The 22,447-nt window shown below is 41.2% G+C and overlaps 1 protein-coding gene across 2 annotated transcripts in view; it reads left to right on the top strand.

Moving 5' to 3' along the window:
- UBE2R2 (ubiquitin conjugating enzyme E2 R2) overlaps positions 1-22,447 on the top strand; it is a 114,399-nt gene that overhangs the window by 71,740 nt on the left and 20,212 nt on the right. For both annotated transcript variants that reach the window (XM_025358752.1, XM_025358751.1), the window contains exon 2: positions 9,864-9,950. In XM_025358752.1, the coding sequence (XP_025214537.1) occupies positions 9,864-9,950 (87 nt within the window). The remainder of the gene's footprint in view (positions 1-9,863; positions 9,951-22,447) is intronic.

Here is a 22,447-nt window from a genome sequence, read left to right as displayed (position 1 = left end):
GGCTCACGCCTGTAATCCCAGCATTTAGAGAGGCTGAGGCAGGAGGATCATTGAGCCCAGGAGTTCGAGACCAGTCTTGGCAACATGGCGAAACCCTGTCCCTACAAAAAATAATGAAAAATTAACCAGGCCACTATAGTGGTGCGCATCTGTAGTCCCAGTTACTCTGGAGACTGATATGGGAGGATTGCTTGAATCTCGGAGATGGAGGTTGCCCTGGGGCAAGATTGCAGCACTGCACTCCAGCCTTGTTGACAGAGTGAGACCCCGTCTCAAATTTCCAAAAAAAGGCAGGTTTATTAGAGAACGTAGGAAAATACATTGCGAGGGAGGCAACCAGCAGCCTGCCAGAGAGAAGCCAACTGCAGAGAAACAAAGGCTTGCTAGAGATTTTATAGGATAGTGTTTATGCAGTATACTGAAGAGGGCTTTGTGGAGTACTGAGAACACCAGGGTTGCATTGAGCTAACTTGCGGGTGTGTGGTGATAGTTGGGCACAGGAAGATTGTGAGTTATTTGCACAGGAGGACTTACGTGTCCTGGATGATGAAGAAAGGCTGACTTATGGCTTATCGGCTTTCTTTTATTGCTTTCCCTCGGTCCCACTAGCCTGATTCCTTTTCCCTAATTAGAACTACACATAGTGCCAGCATTTTAGGAGGCCAAAGTGGGAGGATTGCTTGAGCCCAGAAGTTTAAATTTTGAAATCTCTATAAAAAATAAAAAATTTAGCTGGGTATGGTGACATGGCCTGTAGTCTCAGCTGCTCAGGAGGCTGGGACAGGATCGCTTGAGCCTGGGAGGTCAAGGCTGGCAGTGATCCATATTTGTGCCACTGTACTTCAGCCTGGGTGACAGCATAACCCTGTCTTAATCAGTCAATTAGTTGATCAATATAAATTAAGTAAGAGTTGCTTAAGGTAACAGCTGAGTTGCAGAGTCAGGATTCAAACCCAGATAGTCCTGGCTTCTTGAGTCAGCATTCTTTACTACTATCGTGTGCTACCTTTTATTACATAGGTGCATATCATCTATTCTACATAAGTTTTCATGCATGTGTTCCTAGTTACACTGCAGAGATTTCTCTTAGTATGCTAAGTAATCTAACAAGACTTTTTTTTTTTTGAGACAGGGTCTTGCTCTGTCACTCAGGCTGGAGTACAGTGGCGTGATCACAGCTTACTGCAGACTCGAGCTCCTGGGCTCAGGTGATTTTCCCACCTCAGCCTCCTGAGTAGCTGGGATTACAGGCTCATCCACCATGCCTGGCAAATTTTTGTATTTTTTGTAGAGATGGGGTTTCACCATGTTGCCCAGGCTAGTCTTGAACTCAAGCAGTCTGCCCACCTAGGTCTCCCCAAAGTGTTGGAATTACAGGCACACACCATGGCACCTGGTCTCAAGACATTTTTTTTTCTTTTGAGACCGTGTTTTGCTCTTGTTGCCCAGGCTGGAGTGCAATGGCGCGATCTTGGCTCGCTGCAGCCTCTGCCTCCCAGGTTCAAGCGATTCTCCTGCCTCAGCCTCTCGAGTAGCTGGGATTACAGGCATGTGCCACCATGCCCGGCTAATTTTGTATTTTTAGTAGAGATGGGGTTTCTCCATGTTGGTCAGGCTGGTCTCGAACTCCTGACCTCAGGTGATCCGCCCACCTCGACCACCCAAAGTGCTGGGATTACAGGCATGAGCCTCCACACCCAGCCAAGACATTTTTTAAGACCTAAAGATTTGACTACACAGACAACATTGTTTTGTTATTTGTTTCTCAAAAGGATAATCTCATTTGTCCATAGAAATGAGTTATAAGAGGTTATAGTTCCAAGGACCAGATTCCTAACTTTAATGGAAGTTTTCATAATCCTCTTTTGTCTATATATATATTATATGTCTGTATAATAAAATGATTTGGGAAATATAGTCCCCCTTATTTTGTTTTCTAAAAAAAAATTTGTTTAGAGTTATTATTTCTTCCTTGGTAGAATTTGCTGTTGAAGTTACCTGGCTCAGGAGATTGCTTTGTCTGAAGGTTTTAGATACAAATTCAATTTAATATATGCCTATTCAGATTATGTATTCTTAAGTAGTTTTGTATTTTTCAAGTAATTTGTCTGTTTAATATTATTTATTGAATTTATGAGCATAGAGTTATTTATAATATTCCCTTGTTCTTTTAATACTAGTACGATCTGTAGTACTGTCTCCTATTTTATTCCTGGTATTGGTTGGTAATTTGTGTGTGCGTGGTGTTTTGTTTTGTTTTTTTTCTTTCGGTTGATCAGTCTCGCTAGGGGCTTACTAGTTTTCTTGATGGTTTCAAAGAGAACCAGCTTCTGGTTTTATTGATCACCCACACACACACCCTGCAGTTTTCCTATTTTTCAATTTAATTTCTGCTTTTATGTCAGTTTTCTTTCTTCTGCTTGCTTTTAAAAGTTTAATTTCATAGTCTCTCTTTCCCTTTCTTTCTTTCTCTTTCTTTCTTTCTCTTTCTTTCTTTCTCTCTCTCTCTCTCTCTCTTTCTTTCTTTCTTTCTTTCTTTCTTTCTTTCTTTCTTTCTTTCTTTCTTTCTTTCTTTCTTTCCTCTTTTGTTTTGTTTTGTTTCGTTTTGTTTTTTTGAGACAAGGTCTCACTCTGTCACCCACCCTGGAGTGCAGTGACAAGATTATGATTCACTGCAGCCTCAACCTCCCAAACGTAAGTGATCCTTCCACCTCAGCCTCCCAAGTAGCTGGGACCTCAGGGGTGCACCATCACGCCTGTCAACTTTTTGTATTTTTCGTAATAATGAGGTCTTACCATGTTGTTCAGGCTGTTCTCCAACTCCTGTGCTCAAGCAATCCACCCGCCTCGGCCTCTGTAAGTGTTGGAATTATAGGTGTGAGCCACTGCACCTGGCCTAATTTTGTATTCTTCTCATTTCTTTTTTTTTTTTTTTTTGAGGCGGAGTCTCGCTCTGTTGCCCAGGCTGGAGTGCAGTGGCGCGATCTCGGCTCACTGCAAGCTCCGCCTCCGGGGTTCACGCCATTCTCCTGCCTCAGCCTCCCAAGTAGCTGGGATTACAGGCGTCTGCCACCATGCCCAGCTAATTTTTTGTATTTTTAGTAGAGATGGAATTTCACTGTGTTAGCCAGGATGGTCTTGATCTCCTGACCTCGTGATCCGCCCACCTTGGCCTCCCAAAGTGCTGGGATTACAAGCGTGAGCCACCGTGCCCGGCCATTTTTCTCATTTCTTAAGTAGAAGCTTATATTATTGAAATGAGACGTACATCTTTTCCAGTGCAAGCAATTCTAAAAATTTCCATATGAGTATTGCTTTAGGTGTATGTTACAGATTTTCATTGTCATTTTTTTCATATTCAATTAAACAATTTTCTAAGTAACTTTATGGCTTCCTCTTCATACTGTGACATGTACAGTTACGTAATTTCCAAATATTTGGGGATTTAGTAAGTATCTTTGAATTTAGAAAGTCAAAATTTCTGGCGCTATTCAGTGTGGTTAAAGAATATGCTATGTATTATGTCAGTTCTTTAAACTTTGTAGATAGATGTTGTACATTCCAGAATATGGTACGTCTTGGTGCGTGTTCTGTGTGTCCACAAAAATAATTTGTATGCTGCTGTTGTTCGGTGGCTTATTGTCTTCTGTATCCTTACTGAGTTTTTGTCTCCTTGTACTTTAGACCAGGGGTCCCTATCCAATACTGATCTGATACCACTCTGGCCTGTTAGGAAGCAGGCCACACAGCAGGAGGTGAGCTCTGCCTGTAGTCAGATCAACTCGGGCATTAGATTCTCAAGGAGTGCGAACCCTGTTGTGAACTGGGCATGTGAGGGATCTAGGTTGAGTGTTCCTTGTGAGAATCTATCTAATGCCTGATGATTTGAGGTGGAACAGTTTCATCCTGAAATACCCACCTCACTACCCTTCCCACTCTTCCACCCACTTGTCCGTGGAAAAATTGTCTTCAATGAAATCAGTACCTGCCAAAAGAGTTGGGGGCCGCTGCTTTAGACTGTTGAGAGAGAAGTGATAGTATCTTCAACTGTAATTGTGCATTTTTCTATTTTTCCATTTGGTGATAAAAGTTTTTAGTTACATAATTTTGTGTTCTAAAGCTCTGTTGTTACTAGGTGCACACACAGTTAATATTATGTCTTCTTTGTGAATTGATCCCCTTATGAAATTATCCTCTTTATCTGTGACAATGTTCTTTGTTCTAAAGTATACTTTCTCTGTTATTCAGATAGCCACTCCAGCTTTATTAACTAATCTCCAGTTAGTTTAGATTTCACCAGTTTCTGCACTAATGTATTAAGGTATAATTCATATACCATAAAATTCACCCTTTTAAAGTATACGGTTCAGTAGTTTTTAGTATATTCAGACGGTTGTACAGCCATCACCACCATCTAATTACAGAATATTTCATCATCTCAAAAAGAATCCCCATACTCATTAGCACTCATTAGCACTGTATTCTTCTGTGCCTCCACATCATCTTCTTAATTCAGAGTCCAGTTCAGGATAGCACACTGTATTAAGTTGTCTCGTCTTTTTGGTTTCCTCCAGTCTTTGATGGTTTCTCCACCTTTCCTTATTTTTTGTGACCTTGACAATTTTTGAAGAGGGTGGGTTAGATTTGGCAGAACATTCCTGCATTTGGGTTATCTGATGTTTTTCTCCTGACTAGAATGGGGTTATAGATTTTGGGGGAAGAATACCACAAAGTTGAAGTGCTTTTCTTGCCACATCATATCAGGGAGGTCATGATACCAATATGATTTACCGCTAGTGATGTTAACCTTGATCACTTGGTTAACATGTCTGCCAGATTTCTCTACGGTAGAGCTACTATTTCTTTCCGTACTCTATTGTTAGAAAGTGAGTCATTAAATCCAGCCCACACTCTAGGGAAGGGGAATTCAACTTCACCACCTGAATGTGGATTATGATTATTTGTAGTACTACTGTAAGGAAGATTTGACCCTTCTCCACCAATATTTTTCCATTCAGTGGTACTTATCAGTATGTACTCATTTATATTTATTTCACATTTTGGGTAACAGTATTACATTGTGTATTTTATAGCTTAGATTGTCCTAGTTTTGGCCATTAGGAGCTCTTGCAGGTTGGCTCCTATGCTGTTTTGAAACACTCCAATTTGTTTTCTTTAGCACTTACTTTTTGGCATTATAAGATGCTCTAGGCTTGTCTTTTATTTTTCCTGCTGCAGATTTTAGAATCAGGTGTTTCACCAAAGGGCCCCAGTTCCTTTTATTGAATAATGATATTTTATATTATTTATTTTTTGAGACAGAGTCTCACTGTGTCGCCCAGGCTGGAGTGCAGTGGCGCAGTCTTGGCTCACTGCATCCTCTGCTGCCCAGGTTCAAGAGTTCTCCTGCCTCTGCCTCCCGAGTAGCTGGGATTGCAGGCACCTGCCACTGTGCCTGGCTAATTTTTGGTTTTACTAGAGATGGGATTTCACCATCTTGGCCAGGCTGGTCTTGAACTCCTGACCTCGTGATCCACCCGCCTAGGGCTCCAAAAGTGCTGGGATTACAGGCATAAGCCAATGTGCCGGCCGAATAATGATATTTTAGAAACCAAGATCTCTGAGGGACCTGGGTTTTTGGGCTCCAGCCTTTTTTCCCCCCAGTCAGCTTTATTGTGATTTTAATGCATGTATCATACAATTCACCCATTTATTAAAGTATATAGTTTAGTGATTTCTAGCATATTCACAAAGTTGTGTAACCATCACCAAAATCAATTTTAGAATACATTTTGTCATCTGAAAAAGAAACCCTGGGCTGAGGATAGTGGCTGATACCTGTAATCCTAGCACTTTGGGAGTCTGAGGCAGGTGGGTCACCTGAGGTCAGGAGTTTGAGACCAGCCTGGCCAACATGTCGAAACCCTGTCTCTACTAAAAATACAAAAATTAGCCAGAAGTGGTGGCACATGCCTGTAATCCCAGCTGCTCGGGAGGCTGAGGCAGGAGAATCGCTTGAACCCAGGAGGTGGAAGTTACAGTGAGCCGAGATCACGCCACTGCACTTCACCCTGGGCAACAGAGCAAGACTCTGTCTCAAAAAATAATAATAATAATTTTAATTGTGTCCCATTTCTTTTTACTTTTGTTCATTGTGTTTTTGGTGTCACACCTACAAAACTTAGTGAATGCAAGGTCATGAAGATTTACATCTATGTTTTCTTTTAAGAATTTTATAGTTTCTCTCTTAGTCTTTCAATTCAATTCATTGTTGACGCTATCTGGAGATAGCATCAGATTCTATACGTTAAGGACTCAGTCCCACAAGAAAGACTGCCTCCATTTCGGATGCCTATGGCAGACCGATACTCCTGATGAAGGGGATTTCCACTACTCCCCTTAAAAGAATAAGGTCAGTAAGGCCGGGTGTGGTGGCTCACGTCTGTAATCCCAGCACTTTGGGAGGCCGAGGCAGGCAGATCACAAGGTCAAGAGATCGACACCAGCCTGGCCAACATGATGAGACCCCGTCTCTACTAAAAACTACAAAAAATTAGCTGGGCATGGTGGCATGCCCCTGTAGTCCCAGCTACCCGGGAGGCTGAGGCAGGAGGATTGCTTGAACCTGGGAGGTGGAGGTTGCAGTGAGCCGAGATTGCGCCACTGCATTCCATCTTGGTGACAGCGAGACTCTGTCTCAAAAAAAAAAATAAATAAATAAATAAAAATAAGGTCAATAAATTGACCTATCTTCAAATTCCCTATTTCTTCTACTTGCTCAAATCTGTTGCTCAGCACTTTTTTTTTTTTTTTTTTTTAGTTTCAGTTTTTATACTTTTTAAATTTAGTCATGAAAAGGAATGAACAGGCCAGATGTGATGGCTCACACCTGTAAATCCCAGCACTTTGGGAGGCTGAGGCGTGGAGATTGCTTGAGCTCAGGAGTTTAAGACCCAGCCTGGGCAACATGCTGAAACCTCCAGCCCCACAAAAAAATTAGCTGGGCATGGTGGTGCATGCTTGTAGTCCCATCTACTCAGGAAGCTGAGGTGGGTGAATCACTTGAGCCCAGAAAGTCAAGGTTGCAGAGAGCTGTAACCCAGTGCACTCTGTCTAACCTGGGTGGTAGAGCAAGACCCTGTCTCAAAGAATCAACAGTTTTTGTACTTAACAACTTAAGGATCTCTCTCTCTCTCTTTTCCCCCTCCCACCCCCATCCCCTGTCTTGTCTTTTCTTTTCTTTTCTTTTCTTTTTTTTTTTGAGACAGGGTCTTCCTCTGTAGCCCAGCCCTGAGTGCAGTGGTATGATCATAGCCCACTGCAGCCCCAACCTCCTGGGCTCAAGTGATCCTCCCACCTCGGCCTCTTATGTAGCTGGGACCACAGATTCACCACTGTACCCGACTGATTTTTAAATTTTTTGTAGAGATAGGGTCTCGCCACCTTGCCTAGGCTTGTCTGAAATTCTGGGCTCAAGGGATCCACCTGCCTCAGCCTTCCAAAGTGTTGGGATTACAGGCATGAGCCACCACTTTATGTGGATTTTTAAAAATAATTTATCTCATTATTGATATTCAGTATTTATGGGTGAGATACCATTCTCATGCTTTCCTTTAAGTTATTTAGCCATGATTTTCTTTAGTCCTTTGAAATGTTTAAAGGTTTAAAGATAAGCTTATTTAGTCTTTGCCTAGTAACTTTAATACTTAGGTTTCCAGTTTCTATTGATTCTTTTTTTTCTCCTGTTGTATGGACCATACTTTTGTTTTACTTCATACCTTGTAATATTTTACTGAAAACTAGAAATTTAAATAATATACAGTGACACCTGCAGAAATCCAGTTCTCCTCTTCCCCAGGGTTTTTGTTGTTACCATTGCTGCTGCTGTTGTAATTACTATTGGCTTGCTTAGTGACTTATCTTACTTAATTATATAATGTCGATATTATTTGTTATGTGTGGCCAGTGAATTCTCCACTCAGCTTAGTGGTCAGTTAATGATTGAACAGAGATTTCCTTGATTTTCTAGAACCAGTTAGTCACTTGGAATTTGTGGAGAGGCTCTGCGCATGTGTCATTGCATGCCTTCAACTAAATTCAGACAGGCAGTTGCAAACTCTTTACTTTCTGGTTGCATACATTCTCAAGTTAAGCCAGAGGTATAAAGTTAGGGCCTTCTTAGGGCTTTCCTGAGTATGCACATAGCACTGGGCATGTGCATAGCCCTAAACATTGTCGTGGTCTTATAGACTCACAATAATTTGTCAGAGCTTTTCAGAACCATAATGGACAACTCTTAGCCCAGCCCAGCTTTTCCTTTAAGTTTTTTGGGTAGTCTGTTTTGTATTTTCCACTGCCTTAGGTACCTTTAAGGTTAGATAGTTGCCTGCCATTGTTTTCAACAAAGCTGCCAGAGAAAACATTTTCACATTGGCCAAGCTCCAAATCTGATCACATGTAGACAGCCTTGCAAGTGGAGTTTTCTAGGGAACCACTAGAAAGGTCAGCTAATGACAGTTCTCTGGGAGTAAGGCTTTGGCGAAATGCCAGGCCATTCTATCCTCTCCAGGGCCTGTCAGCTTCCTTGGTTTTTACTTTGAATGTGTTTTAAGGCTGCTGCACAGCTAGAGTATAGGAGATTGGATTAGGGTAAGTTAAAACCACATAGCTTGATGTTCTTACTGAATGTCAGCCATTTTCTTTAAATATCTACTCCTTGAATTGTTGCAAGCCTCTGGTTATTTTCTGGAATTCTGAAAATGTTGATGCTTACAATTTTTGGCAATTTGCCCATTGCTTTTATGGAAGAGAGAACTTGTCAGGTTTTCTGGATTTCTTCATACTTAAAATATGGGGATACTGCAAAGGACATTCACTGCAGCAGGATTTATAACAGCAAAGGTGTGAGAAACAACCCAAATGCCCAAAATAAGGAAATAGTTTTATAAAATGGTTCATCTAGGTATACATTTGATGGAGTATAATGCAGATACTATCAGTCACCCATGTAGAGAGAATATTTCATGATGTAAAAAAAATGTTTACAATGTGATATAGATGAAAAAAGCAGAATACAAAATACAGTATGTTGAAGTTTTTAAAAATAAGTTTTGTAAGGGAAATCAGCAGTGTCAGCATTTATTATTTCTGGGTGATAGAATGACAGTTAAATTATGTGAGTAAAAAGAAAAATACTGTTGTTCCATATTGTGTACCCTAAAATGAGATTATTTTGTTATAAAAATAAAATGTATTTGTAGAGTATTGTTTTTCACTCGTGAGCTAAGTTAAAATTGTATTTATGTATGTGTATGTGAGTGAGTGTGTGAGTTTTAGTGACTTAAAATAGCCTTTTATAGGGTCCGGGTGCGGTGGCTCACGCCTGTAATCCAGGCACTTTGGGAGGCTGAGGCAGGTAGATCACGAGGTCAAGAGATTGAGACCATCTTGGCCAACATGGTGAAACCCGTCTCTACTAAAAATGCAAAAAATAGCTGGTCGTGGTGGCGTATGCCTGTAGTCCCAGCTACTCAGGAGGCTGAGGCAGGAGAATCGCTTGAACCTGGGAGGCAGAGGTTGCAGTGAGCTGAGGTCACGTCACTGCACTCCAGCCTGGCGACAGAGTGAGACTCCGTCTGGGGGAAAAAAAAAAAGATAACCTTTTATAAATGTTTGAAGGGGTGCTGTAAGAACATACTAATGACCCTGGCACTGGGGATAACAAAGTATGTCTGAGCTACTTTAATCTCAAGAGTTTACTCTGTGAAAGGAGCTTTGTTTCTGTGGGTGTAGTAGGGTGAATTATTAGGCAGATGAATAAGTTATAGTCTCATTTATCAGCATTTCATTTTTTTTCTTTTCAGGCGCATATTAAATTTCCTATTGACTACCCCTATTCACCACCTACCTTCAGATTCTTGACCAAAATGTGGCACCCCAACATTTATGAGGTAAGAGACATCCATCATAAATTTCTCTGAAGTTTTTTTTTTTTTTTTAGTGAGTACTTTAAAATAGCTTGTCTGTCTCAGCACACTTTGATAGTTAGGCTGTTGTAGCCATAGAGAAATACTAATGATTTTGCACTTCAGTTAACAGTTTCTGGATTAATTATTTAACATTAGTGTAGTTTTAAAATACCTTGTGTATATTCCAGTTAAGGATTTGGACTTTAGACTTTTGCTGCTCAGTGCTAGAGTTATAATACACATGTGTTTAACACATGCATTTAAAAAAGTTAGTAGATAATGTCATATAAATTTATTTGTGTGCCTATCCTCTAACTTCACAGCAAGGGTCACCTGTTCCTATGATGAAAGATTCAGCTTTTGGTGGGGGGAGCGGGATTTATCCCATTACATTTGGACTGGCCTCATTTTATGAGTTGCTGCTGAACATTTGAGAGCCTCTTTTGGAATAAATTCAAGGTGAGGTTCTTCTACTAGACAAGTGCACATGCCTGGGGAAAGCATTTCTAGCTTTCGTTGATGAAACGTACTTAGCTTTGGGCTAATCCATAAGGATACTAGAATAATGCATTCTGTTTCTCAGGATGATATATCAGGGCCCACTAGTTTTTTTCTTTTGAGGCTACTCTTTACTATTCTAGAAGTGTGTGTGTGTGTTTTGTTTGTTTGTTTGTTTATTTGTTTTTGAGACAATCTCGCTCTGTAGCCCAGGCTGGAGTGCAGTGGCGCAGTCTTGCTCCCTGCTACCTCTGCCTCCTGCCTCCCGGTTCAAGCAATTCTCCTGCTTCAGCCTCCCAAGTAGCTGGGATTACAGGCACATGCCACCATGCCCAGCTCATTTTTGTATTTTTAGTAGAGATGGGGTTTCACCATGTTGGCCAAGCTGGTCTTGAACTCCTGACCTCGTGATCCACCCACCTCGGCCTCCCAAAGTTCTGGGATTAAGGCGTGAGCCACTGTGCCCGGCCTACTATTCTATAAGTGTGTTTTTAAATCTCCAAATGTTTTGGGGATTTTGCAGGTACCTTTCTGTTGGGAACTTCCAGTTAAATTCCACTGTGATCTGAAAGCAGACATTGTATGATTTCTATTTTTAAAAATTTGTCAAGATGTAGTATATCTTCATGCAAGTTTTATGTGAGCTCAAGAACAATGTGTAATCTGCAGTTACGGGTGTAGTAGTCTATAATGCTCATTATATACACTTGACAAATGGTGTTGCTGAGTTCAGCTGGGTCTTTACTTATTTTCTGCCTGCCAGCTCTGTCCATTTCTAGATGGCTTGAGGTGGCTGGAGTTGGGCTTTACACTTCTTCCAGGTCATATAGGCTGTGATAAAACTTGGGCAGGTTTGTAGTTAAGTAATTTCTCCTGAGGACAGACCTTGTTAAAAAGAGCAGAAGATTCTGACTTTTTTTTTTTTTTTTTTTTTGAAGACCGAGTCTTGCTCTGTCTCCCAGGCTGTAGTGCGGTGGTGCAATCTTGGCTCACTGCAACCTCTGCCTCCTGGGTTCAAGCAATTCTCATGCCTCAGCCTCCTGAGTAGCTGGGAGGCTGGCTAATTTTTGTGTTTTTAGTAGAGATGAGGTTTTGATGTGTTGGCCAGGCTGATCTCAAACTCCTGACCTCAAGTGGTCTGCCTGCCTCAACCTCCTAAAGTTCTGGGATTACAGGTGTGAGCCACCGCATCCAGCCCTGACTTACTTCAAAGTGGTTTCTTTTCCCCTCCTGCTGCCAGAACACAAGGGGTTGTTTGACCTATAGTCACTGTGAAAACCTGGTAGAACTCTAGGAGGTAAAACTCAAAAAAATACAGGGGTGCCCACTAACTAAAGGGGCTGGAGTTTTTTACTCTGAGGTTTGTCTATACTGGGCCTCTAGCATTTTGTCAATTATATAGTTCAGGGTTTTGTACACCGGGACTGATGGAATTTTCTCCTCCTGGGTTTCTGCTCTGATAAGTTGTGATTCTCTGTATCTGCCAGTCTCAAACTCCTCACCTCAACCTCCCAAAGTGCTGAGATTACAGGCGTGAGCCACCGCACTCGGCCTGTCACTTCTTTAAAAACAAAACATTTGTGTTTGAAAAATATCTACACATTTATGGGATATACATGCATTTTATTGTAGAAAAATTCATTATGAATATGGGGAAAAATTGTATATCATGATCTAATGGTAAATCTTGAAAGAACTAAATAGCCTATGTACTGAAAAAAAAAGTGGAAAGGGGAGTGTAATTACCTACCTACACTTTGTTCCTGTCAACGACTCCTTTATCCTATTTTTTTGTTTGTTTCTTTTTTGAGAGATGTTTGGGAATTAGGTAACTGAGATGGTAACAGTATGTATATGGCTTTAAGAGTAATTAACTCTCTGCTGCGTGTGGTGGCTCACGCCTGTAATCCCAGCACTTTGAGAGGCTGAGGTAGGAGGATCACGATCAGGAGTTCCAGACCAGCCTGGCCAATATGGTGAAACCCCGTCTTTACTAAAAATACAAAACTTAGCCGGGCGTGGTGGTGCGCGCCTGTAGTGCCAGCTACTCAGGAGGCTTGGGCAGAAAAATCGCTTGAAGGGAGGTGGAGGTTGCAGTGAGCCAAGATCACGCCACCACACTCCAGCCTGGGTGACAGAGCGAGACTCCATCTCAAAAAAACAAAAACAAAAACAAAAGTAGTTAGCTCTCAATTGCAAGACAAAAGCTTGGTCCTTCTCACTTCTCTCTTGCTATCTAATATCTATATATACACTACATAATTGTAAAGGCAAAAACCTTTAATTATTAGACAGGGACATTGTTATGGTCTGGATTTTGGTGTCACCCATGAATGGTATTAGCATCCTTACGAAAGAGGCAAGAGAGAACTGCCTTGCCTCTTCTCCCATAAGGATGCAACAAAACAGGCGCCATCTGTGAAAAACAAGCCCTCAACAGACCAAATGTGCTGGTGGCTTGGTCTTGGACTTCGCAGTCTCCAGAATTGTGAGCAATAAATTTCTGTTGTTAGTATATTACCCAGTCTAAGTTATTTTGCTGTAGCAACCCAAATGTACTAAGACAGATATCAAAATACTTCTGTGCATACTGAACTCAGTTTGAACTTAGGAAACAATAAATTATTTCTACAGACTCTTTCCTACAAAAGGAAGATAATGTTGTTACACAGAACAATGTATTCACTGTTGTTTATTTATATTGTGTCAAATATTACACAATATTTAGAAAGCTTATTTCTAAAAAGAAAACTATATATCATTTCGTACCAGTCTGTTCTGTCTGAAAAAGAAAAATTAAGATGTCTTACATAAAAAACAGACTGTGGAAAATGACACAGCTGCCCCAGTGTGCTCATATATATGGAATTGAACTCCAAATTCAAGACCCTAGAGTGGGTTCTCCATTTCTTGCCTAAAAGCAATTTAAAGGTGGCCGGGAATGGTGGCTCACCCTGTAATCCCAGCACTTTGGGAGGCCAAGGCAGGTGGATCACTTGGGGTCAGAAGTTCGAGGCCAGTCTGGCCAACATGGTGAAACACTGTCACTTACTAAAAATACAAAAATTAGCCGGGTGTGGTGGTGCACACCTCTAGTCCCAGCTACCCAGGAAGCTGAGACAGGAGAATCGCTTGAAGCAAAGAGGTCACAGTTTGTTAAATATATGTATAGATATATTACTGCAGCCCCCAAAAGTTGTAAATAACTGCTGTGTTACATGAGTGAATTTATTTTAAAATTGTCTTCTCCTTTGAGTTAAAGCTGCAAAACTTTTTTTGTTGTTGGCTGGGCACAGTTTCTTATGCCTGTAATCCCAGCACTTGAGGAGGCTGAGGCAAGTTCGCCAAGCATAGTGGCACATGCCTGTAGTCCCAGCTACTTGGAAGGCTGAGGTGGGAGCGTCACTTGAGCCTAGAAGGCTGCAGTGAACTGTGTATATGTATGTGTGTGTGTATATATATTTATATTTTCATCATTACCATGTTTGTGAAATTCATTAGTATCAAGGGAAAACTAAGGAAATTTGATAGGAATTTGTCATCAGTGATTAAACTGCACAATCTGTTTCCTTTCTGCTTTGCACTGTGTTTAGTGAGCCTTAATATATATGTTACTGGTTACATTCTGGTCATACTGTTAAAAAGTAGACAACTAATGAGCACCATATTTTTCACAAACTGTATTACAATGAGAGTTCATATAACACTTTCTTTACTACAGACTTCACAGATACGACAACACATAGAATTTCACTGTTCCTTAGTACTTAAACATTTAATAATAGACATTAATTTTTAGAGCAGTTTTGGGTTCATTACAAAATTGAGGAGGAAGTTCAGAGAAAAGTTGATGATTATTTTATTAATAGTTACTAGTGTGTTGTAGAATACAGGATGGAGCTTTTTTTGAAAAGATAAGTTGCTCTATGGGAATATACATTATAGGCTTATCTATATGGTACATTAGCCATCATTTAGAACATGTTAGTATTTAGGCCACTAAATTTGTACTTTTCAGAGCTGAGCTCTGGTTTGTAAATAATTTGTCACAAGCAGAGTTTTATGCATATTTATGTAATTCTTGGATTTACAGATCTTATGCATTTTCTCTTAACATTTTAAGGTACAGGGAAAAGGTTTCCTAAGTATTGACATGCCCAAATTTGGCCATATATCAGAATCATGTGGAGAAGTTATTAAAAAGAATCCTGAAAATTGTTATTTAATTGGATTTGGATGGGGTGTAGGCTAGATAATTCTTCATTTTATCTTGTAGAATCCCCATTCTAGAGTCCAATAACTCCCCCCCCCCAAAAAAAAGAATTTATTGAGATGAAATTCACATACATAAAATTAACCATTTAAAGTAAACAATTGGCAGGGAGATCCCTGGAGCCCCCGAGTTCGAAGTTGCAGTGAGCTATAATCATGCTTCTGTACCAGCCTGGGTCACAGAGCAAGACTGTATCGTTCATTCATTCATAAATAAATAAATAATCAAAAATTCAATAGCATTTAGTACGTTCATAATGTACAACTACTATTAATATCTCTGTAGTGGCAAAGCATTTCCATCACTCCAACTTAAAATACACTACATATTAAGTAATTTCTTTCTGTTCCCATATTCCCTCAATCTCTGGCAACCACTAATCTGCTTTCTCTCTCTATAGATTTACATATTCTGGATATTTAGTATAAATAAAGTCATATAGTATGTTTCACTCAGCACAATATTTTGGAGATTCATCCACCTCGTAGTATATATCAGTACTTCATTCCTCTTCATGGCTGAAGAATATTGCATTATATAGATATACCACAATTTGTTTCTACATTCATCTTTTGATGGACACATTTGGATTGTTTCTCCCTTTTGTATATGTGAATAGTGCTGCTCTGAACACGCATGTGCGTGTACTTCTTGAGTACCTGTTTTCAGGTCTTTGGGTTACATACCTAGGAGTGCAATTGTGGGGTTAAATGAGAATTCTGTGTTTGTTTATGTATTTGTTTATTTATTTTTTGAGACAGAGTCTCGCTCTGTTGCCCAGGCTGGGGTGCAGTGTCAGGATCTCAGTTCACTGCAACCTCTGCCTCCTGGGTCCAAGCTATTCTCATGCCCCAATCACCCAAGTAGCTGGGATTACAGATGTGCACCACCACGCCCAGCTATTTTTTGCATTTTTAGTAGAGATGGGATTTTGCCAGGCTGATCTAGAACTCCTGGCATCAAGTGATTCACATCCCTTGGCCTCCCAAAGTGCTGGGATTACAGGTGTGAGCCACTGCACCCAGCTGACTTCCTTTCTTCTTTTTTTAACCTATTTTCCTATCAGTGCTGGGATTACAGGCATGTGATCCACTGTGCCCAGCTATCTTTTAAATGGACTGCTAAACTTTTTTCCCATAGCAGCTGAACTGTTTACATTCCCACCAGCAGTGTGTGTTCCAGTTTCTTTACATCCTTACCAACACTTGTTATTTTCCTTTTTTTAAAAAAAGGCTAGGTGCAGTGGCTCACATCTGTAATTTCAGCACTTTAAAGGCCAAGGCAGGAGGATTGCTTGAGGCTAGGAGTTTGAGACCAGCCTGAGCAACGTAGCAAGATCCCCATCTCTATATTAAGAAAAGTAGGATAAAATACAGCTATCCTAAGTGGGTATGAAGTGGTAGCTTATTGAGGTTTTGCTTTGCATTACCCACATGGCTTATGTTGAGCATCTTTTCATGTGCTTATTGGCCATTTGTATATCTTCTTTGGAGAAATGTCTGTCCTAGCTCATTTTTAATCTTTCATTTATTTTTGGGGAATGGGGTCTTGCTCTGTTGCCCAGGCTGGAGTGGCCCAATCACGGCTCACTGTAGCCTCAAACTCCTGGGCTCAAGCAGTCCTCCCATGTCAGCCTCCCAAGTAGCTGGGACTACAAGTGTGTGCCACCACACCTGACTAATTAGTAAAATTTTGGGGGGCCAAGGTGTGGTGGCTCACACCTGTAATCTCAGCAGTTTGTGTGGCCAAGGTGGAAGGATTGCTTGAGCTCAAGAGTCAAGGCAAGCCTGAGTAACAGCGCAACTCCATCTCTATAAAAATATTTAGGCCGGGTGCGGTGGCTGAAGCCTGTAATCCCAGCACTTTGGGAGGCCAAAACGGGCGGATCACGAGGCCAAGAGATCGAGACCATCCTGGCTAACACGGTGAAACCCCGTCTGTACTAAAAAAATACAAAAATCTAGCTGGGCGTGGTGGTGGGTGCCTGTAGTCCCAGCTACTTGGGAGGCTGAGGCAGGAGAATGGCGTAAACCCAGGAGGCGGAGCTTGCAGTGAGCTGAGATCTGGCCACCGCACTCCAGCCTGGGCGACAGAGCGAGACTCCATCTCAAAAAAAAAAAAAAAAAAAAAAATTAAAAATTATCCACGTTTGGTGGCTCTCATCTGTGGTCCCAGCTACTTGGAAGGCTGAAGTGGAAGGATCACTTGAGCCTGGGAGGTAGAGGCTGCAGTGAGCTGAGATTGCACCACTGCACTCCAGGCTGAGAGACAAAGTGAGATCTTGTCTCTTTATGTCACCCAGGCTGGTCTTGAACTCCTGGCCTCAAGGAGTCCTCCCTGCACAGCCTCCCACAGTGGTGGAATTACAGGCATGAGCCATTGCACCTGGCCTTCCCTATTATTGAAATGGATATCTTTTTGTTACTGAGTTTTAGGAATTCCTTATATATATTAAAGCCTTATCAGATATATGATTTGCAAATGTTTTCTCCCATTCTATAGATTGCCTTTTCACTTTCTTGATAATGTCCTTTGGATGCATAAAAGTTTTCCATTTTAATGAAGTGCAGTTATTTCCAAGTCTTTGATCTATTTTCAGTTAATTTTTGTATATGACATAAGGTAGGAGTTCAGTTGCATTTTTTTGTTTGTGGAAATCCAGTTGTCCCACCACCATTTATTGAAGAGTCTGTTTTTTTCCCCATTGAATGGACTTGGCATCCTTGTCAAAATCAATTGGCCATCAATGTATTGGATTATTTCTGGACTCTCACTTCTAAATTATGTTCCATTGGCTTATATGTCTGTCATTATGCCAGTACTGAACAACGTGGTTGTCTTTGTAGTAATTTTTAAAATTAGGAAGTGTGAATCCTCCAACTTTTTCTTTTTCCAAATTGTTTTGGCTCTTTGGGTCCCTTAAATTGCTGTGTGAATTTTAGGATTACCTTGTCAATAACTGTAAAACGGGAAGTAGGATTTGATAAGGATTGTATTGAATGAATCTGTGAATCAAATTGGGGAATAGAACCATCTTAACATCACAACTCTACGTTTTTTCAGGTCTTTTAAAATTTATTTGAGCACTGTTTTGTAGTCTTTCTTTCTTTCTTTCTTTCTTTTCTTTTCTTTCTTTCTTTTTTCTTCCTTTCTTTCTTCCTTTCTTTCTTTCCTTTCTTTCCTTTCCTGTCCTGTCCTGTCCTGTCCTGTCCTTTCTTGTCTCGCTTTGTTGCCCAGGCTGGAGTGCAGTGGCGCGATCTTGGCTCACTGCAAGCTCCGCTTCCCAGGTTCACGCCATTCTCCTGCCTCAGCCTCCCAAGTAGCTGGGACTACAGGCACCTGCCACCATGCCCAGCTAATTTTTTGTATTTTTAGTAGAGACAGTGTTTCATCGTGTTAGCCAGGGTGGTGTCGATCTCCTGACCTCATGATCTACCCACCTTGACCTCCCAAAGTGCTGGGATTACAGGCGTGAGCCACCACGCCCAGCCTGAGCCCCATGCCTGGCCTGTAGTTTTCAGCGTACAAGTCTTTTCCCTTCCATGACTAGATTTATTCTCTCTCTTTTTTTTTTTTTTTTTTTTTTTTTGAGATGGAGTCTCACTCTGTTGCCCAGACTGGAGTGCAGTGACTCATACTCAGCTCACTGTAACCTCTGCCTACTGGGTTCAAGCGATTCTCCTGCATCAGCCTGCTGAGCAGCTGGGATTACAGGCATGAGCCACCATGTCTGGCAAATTTTTTGTATTTTTGAGAGACGGGGTTTCACCGTGTTGGCCAGGATGGTCTCGAACTCCTGTCCTCAAGTGATCTGCCAGCCCCGGCCTCCCAAAGTGCTGGGATTACAGGTGTGAGCCACCCCGCCTGGCCAGATTTATTATTTTAAATGACAATTATCAATGGAATTGTTTTCATAGTATCCTATTAGGTTATTTTTGCTAGTTTATAAAAATAAAAGTGACTGAGTTTTGATTATGTATCCTACAACTTTCCTGAGTTTATTAGCTTTTGTAGCTTTCCTATATAGGATCATGTCATCTGTGTATAAAGATGCTTTTCTCCCCTTCAACTCAGTTTCCTTTTTTTCTTTTTCTTGTCTAAGTACTCTGGTTAGAAATTTCCAGTACAATGTTAAATAGCAGTGGTGAAAGCAGGCATTCTTGTCAAGCTCCTGATTTTAGGAGTAAAGCTTTTAGTCTTTCAACATTATCACCACTGAGTATGATGTTAGCTTTGGTTTTGTTTTTTGTTTTTTTTTTTAGATGGAGTCTTACTCTGTCGCCCAGGCTGGAGTGCAGTGGTACAATCTCGGCTCACTGCAACCTCCGCCTCCTGGGTTCAAGTGATTCTCCTGCCTCAGCCTCCTAAGTAGCTGGGACTACTGGCGCCGTGCCATGCCTGGCTGATTTTTTCCTTTGTTTAGTAGAGATGGGGTTTCACCGTGTTAGCCAGGATGGTCTTGATCTCCTGACCTGGTGATCTGCCTGCCTCGGTCTTCCAAAGTCCTGGGATTATAGGCGTGAGCCACAGTGCCTGGCAGCTGTGGGTTTTTAATAAATGCCCTTTATCGTGTTAAGATAATTCCCATCTAGTCATAGCTTTCTGATTGTTTTTATCATGAAAGAGTGTTAGGTTTTGTCAAATCCATTGTCTGTGTCAATTTGGATGCCTATTTTCTAATAATACGTCATTTCGAAATGCAAATCTGTTCAGTTCATTCCACTACTAAGAAGGTTGTGTTTTTTTGTTTGTTTTATAAACATGTGTTATGCTCTGAACCAAGTAACATACTTCTGTGGCCTAATTTTTTTTTTTTTTTTTTTTTGAGACAGAGTGTCGCTCTGTCGCCCAGGCTGGAGTGCAGTGGCGCGATCTCAGTTCACTGCAAGCTCTGCCTTCCGTGTTCACGCCATTTTCCTGCCTTAGCCTCCTGAGTAGCTGGGACTACAGGTGCCCGCCACCACGCCCAGCTAATTTTTGTATTTTTAGTAGAGACGGGGTTTTACTGTGTTAGCTAGGGTGGTCTCGATCTCCTGACCTCATGATCCGCCTGCCTCGGCCTCCCAAAGTGTTGGAATTACAGGTGTAAGCCACTGCACCCGACCCTGTGGCCTAATTTTTATGCTCTATTCTTCATCAAAACAAGGCTGAGGTAGGTAGAATAATGGTTCCCCCAAAATGTTCACATGCTAATCTCTGGAACCTGTGAATTTTAGGTTCTATGTCAAAGAGAGGTTAAAGTTGTTAATCAGCTGACCTTAAAATAGGGAGATTATTCTGGATTATCCAGGGGAGCCCAATGTAATCACAAGGGTCCTTAATAGTGGAATAGGGAGGCATAAAATTAGTTAGAGGAGATGTGACTTTGGAAGAAGGGCCCAGAAAAATCAGACATTGACATTGCTTTGAAAATAGAAGAGGGAAGTCCAAGGGAAAAGATTGGCGTTTAGTAGCTAGAAAGAGCAAGGAAAGGGACTTCTCCTAGAGCCTCTAGAAGGGAATGCAGTGCTGTCAACACATTGATTTTAGTCCTGTGAGAGACATGATAGACTTTGACCTACAGAAATGTAAAATTATAAGTTTGTGATGTTTACACCAAGTTTATGGTATTTTATTACAGTAGCAATAGAAAACAAATACAAGTACCCAAGCAAATTTTATTCTACTATTTATATGTTGGCTTATTTTTCCAGTAAAACTTTTTTTTTTTTAAGACGGAGTTTCGCTTTCATTGCCCAGGCTGGAGTGCAATGGCGCAATCTCAGCTCACTGCAACCTCCGCCTCCTGGGTTCAAGCAATTCTCCTGTCTCAGCCTCCTGATTACAGGTGCATGCCACCACGCCCGATTAGTTTTTAGATTTTTAGTAGAGACGGAGTTTCATCATATTGGCCAGGCTGGTCTCGAACTCCTGACCTTAGGTGATTTGCCCACCTCCGCCTCCCAAAGTGCTGGAATTACAGGTGTGAGCCACCGCACCCGGCCAGAAGAACTCATTTCTACATTTCCCATAGGTTGTTTAAATTGTTACTGTTAAAGGAAAGCTCATCTCAAAGCTTCCTCAACAACAAAGCCTTTTATCTTCCACCCCACCTTCCATGCATTCACTGCCCAAATATACCAAGTTTCTCTTTTCTTTTTTATTTTTTGAGATGGAATTTTGCTCTTGTTGCCCAAACTGGAGTGCGATGGCACAATCTCGGCTCACCGCAACCTCTGCCTCCCAGGTTCAAGTGATTCTCCTGCCTCAGCCTCCCAAGTAGCTGGGATTACAGGCATGCACTGCCACGCCTGGCTAATTTTGTATTTTTTGTAGAGATGGGGTTTCTCCATGTTGGTCAGGCTGGTCTTGAACTCCTGACCTCAGGTGATCCACCCGCCGTGGCTTCCCAAAGTGCTGAGATTACAGGCGTGAGCCACCACGCCCGGCTCTCTTTTTATTTTTGGTTTTGGTTTTTTTTTTTTTGAGACAGAGTCTCGCTCTGCCGCCCAGGCTGGAGTGTAGTGGCGCGATCTTGGCTCCCTGTAACCTCTGCCTCCCGGGTTCAAGGGATTCTTCTCCTGCCTCAGCCTCCTGAGTAGCTGGGATTACAGGTGCCACCACACCCAGCTAATTTTTGTATTTTTAGTAGAGACGGGGGTTTTTCATCATATTTGGCCAGGCTGGTCTCGAACTCCTGACCTTGTGATCTGCCCACCTTGGCCTCCCAAAGTGCTGGTATTGCAGGTGTGAGCCACCGTGCCCAGCCTCTCTCTCCTTTTTTCTGTAGTAACTTTTTACATGCCTTATGGTATCTAACCATAAGGCAGTGTTTTAGAATATAATATTTTGAATTAATTTTATTTTTAAAATGTTTTATATTGATAATGGTTACATATATATTCGTATAGTTTCTATGTGTCTAAATTTGGGTTGTATATGTAAGATTTTTGTACTTTATGTAGTTATACCTCCAGTTTTTTAAAAATGTAAATCTTGAGTCATGTGTAGTAACACACCCTAGAGTCCCAGCTATGGGACTACTGAGGTGGGAGGATCACTTGAGGCCAGGATTTAGTGGCTGCAGTGCTCCGTGATTGTGCTTATGCATAATCACTGCACTACAGCCTAGGTAACATAGTGAGACTCCTATCTCTAAAAACAGAAAGAAATAAAATAAATAAATAAATCTTACCTTCCATGTTAGGCTAACTCCCAAGAGATAAGTCACTATATTTTACCCAACTTTGTCTTTTCTATTGAATTGTGTTCTGTATTGCATATGGTAGGCAATCCCTATGTGTATGAATTAACCTAAATGTACTTGTGGATTAAGTTGTATAAATTTATGAAGCAAAATATAATAGCCATAGTGGGAAGTCATTCTAACCATATCTTGAGGATGTTAACATTTGCTGTGAGGCATATTTTTGGTTTATATAAGCCATGGTTATTGATATAGCATCTATCTGAGTAGATACTAAGCAAGGTTAGATTTTTTTCTTCCTTTTTATGTACTCTAGGTGCACAGATATATCTGAAAACAAAGGGATATCTATTTGGTTGCTTCTAAGACAATTGAATCTTGATTTATTATGTTTGTCTTTTTTTTTTAAAGATGGAGTCTCATTGTGTTGCCCAGGCTGGAGCACTATCTCGGCTCACTGCAAGCTCCGCCTCCCGGGTTCAAGCGATTCTCCTGCCCCAGCCTCATGAATAGCTGGGATTA

The sequence above is a fragment of the Theropithecus gelada genome, chromosome 15, assembly GCF_003255815.1.
Source record: "Theropithecus gelada isolate Dixy chromosome 15, Tgel_1.0, whole genome shotgun sequence".
In the NCBI taxonomy this organism is placed as follows: Eukaryota; Metazoa; Chordata; class Mammalia; order Primates; family Cercopithecidae; genus Theropithecus; species Theropithecus gelada.
Note: the sequence above shows the minus strand (reverse complement) of the source record. Positions and strands in the feature narration are given on the sequence as shown.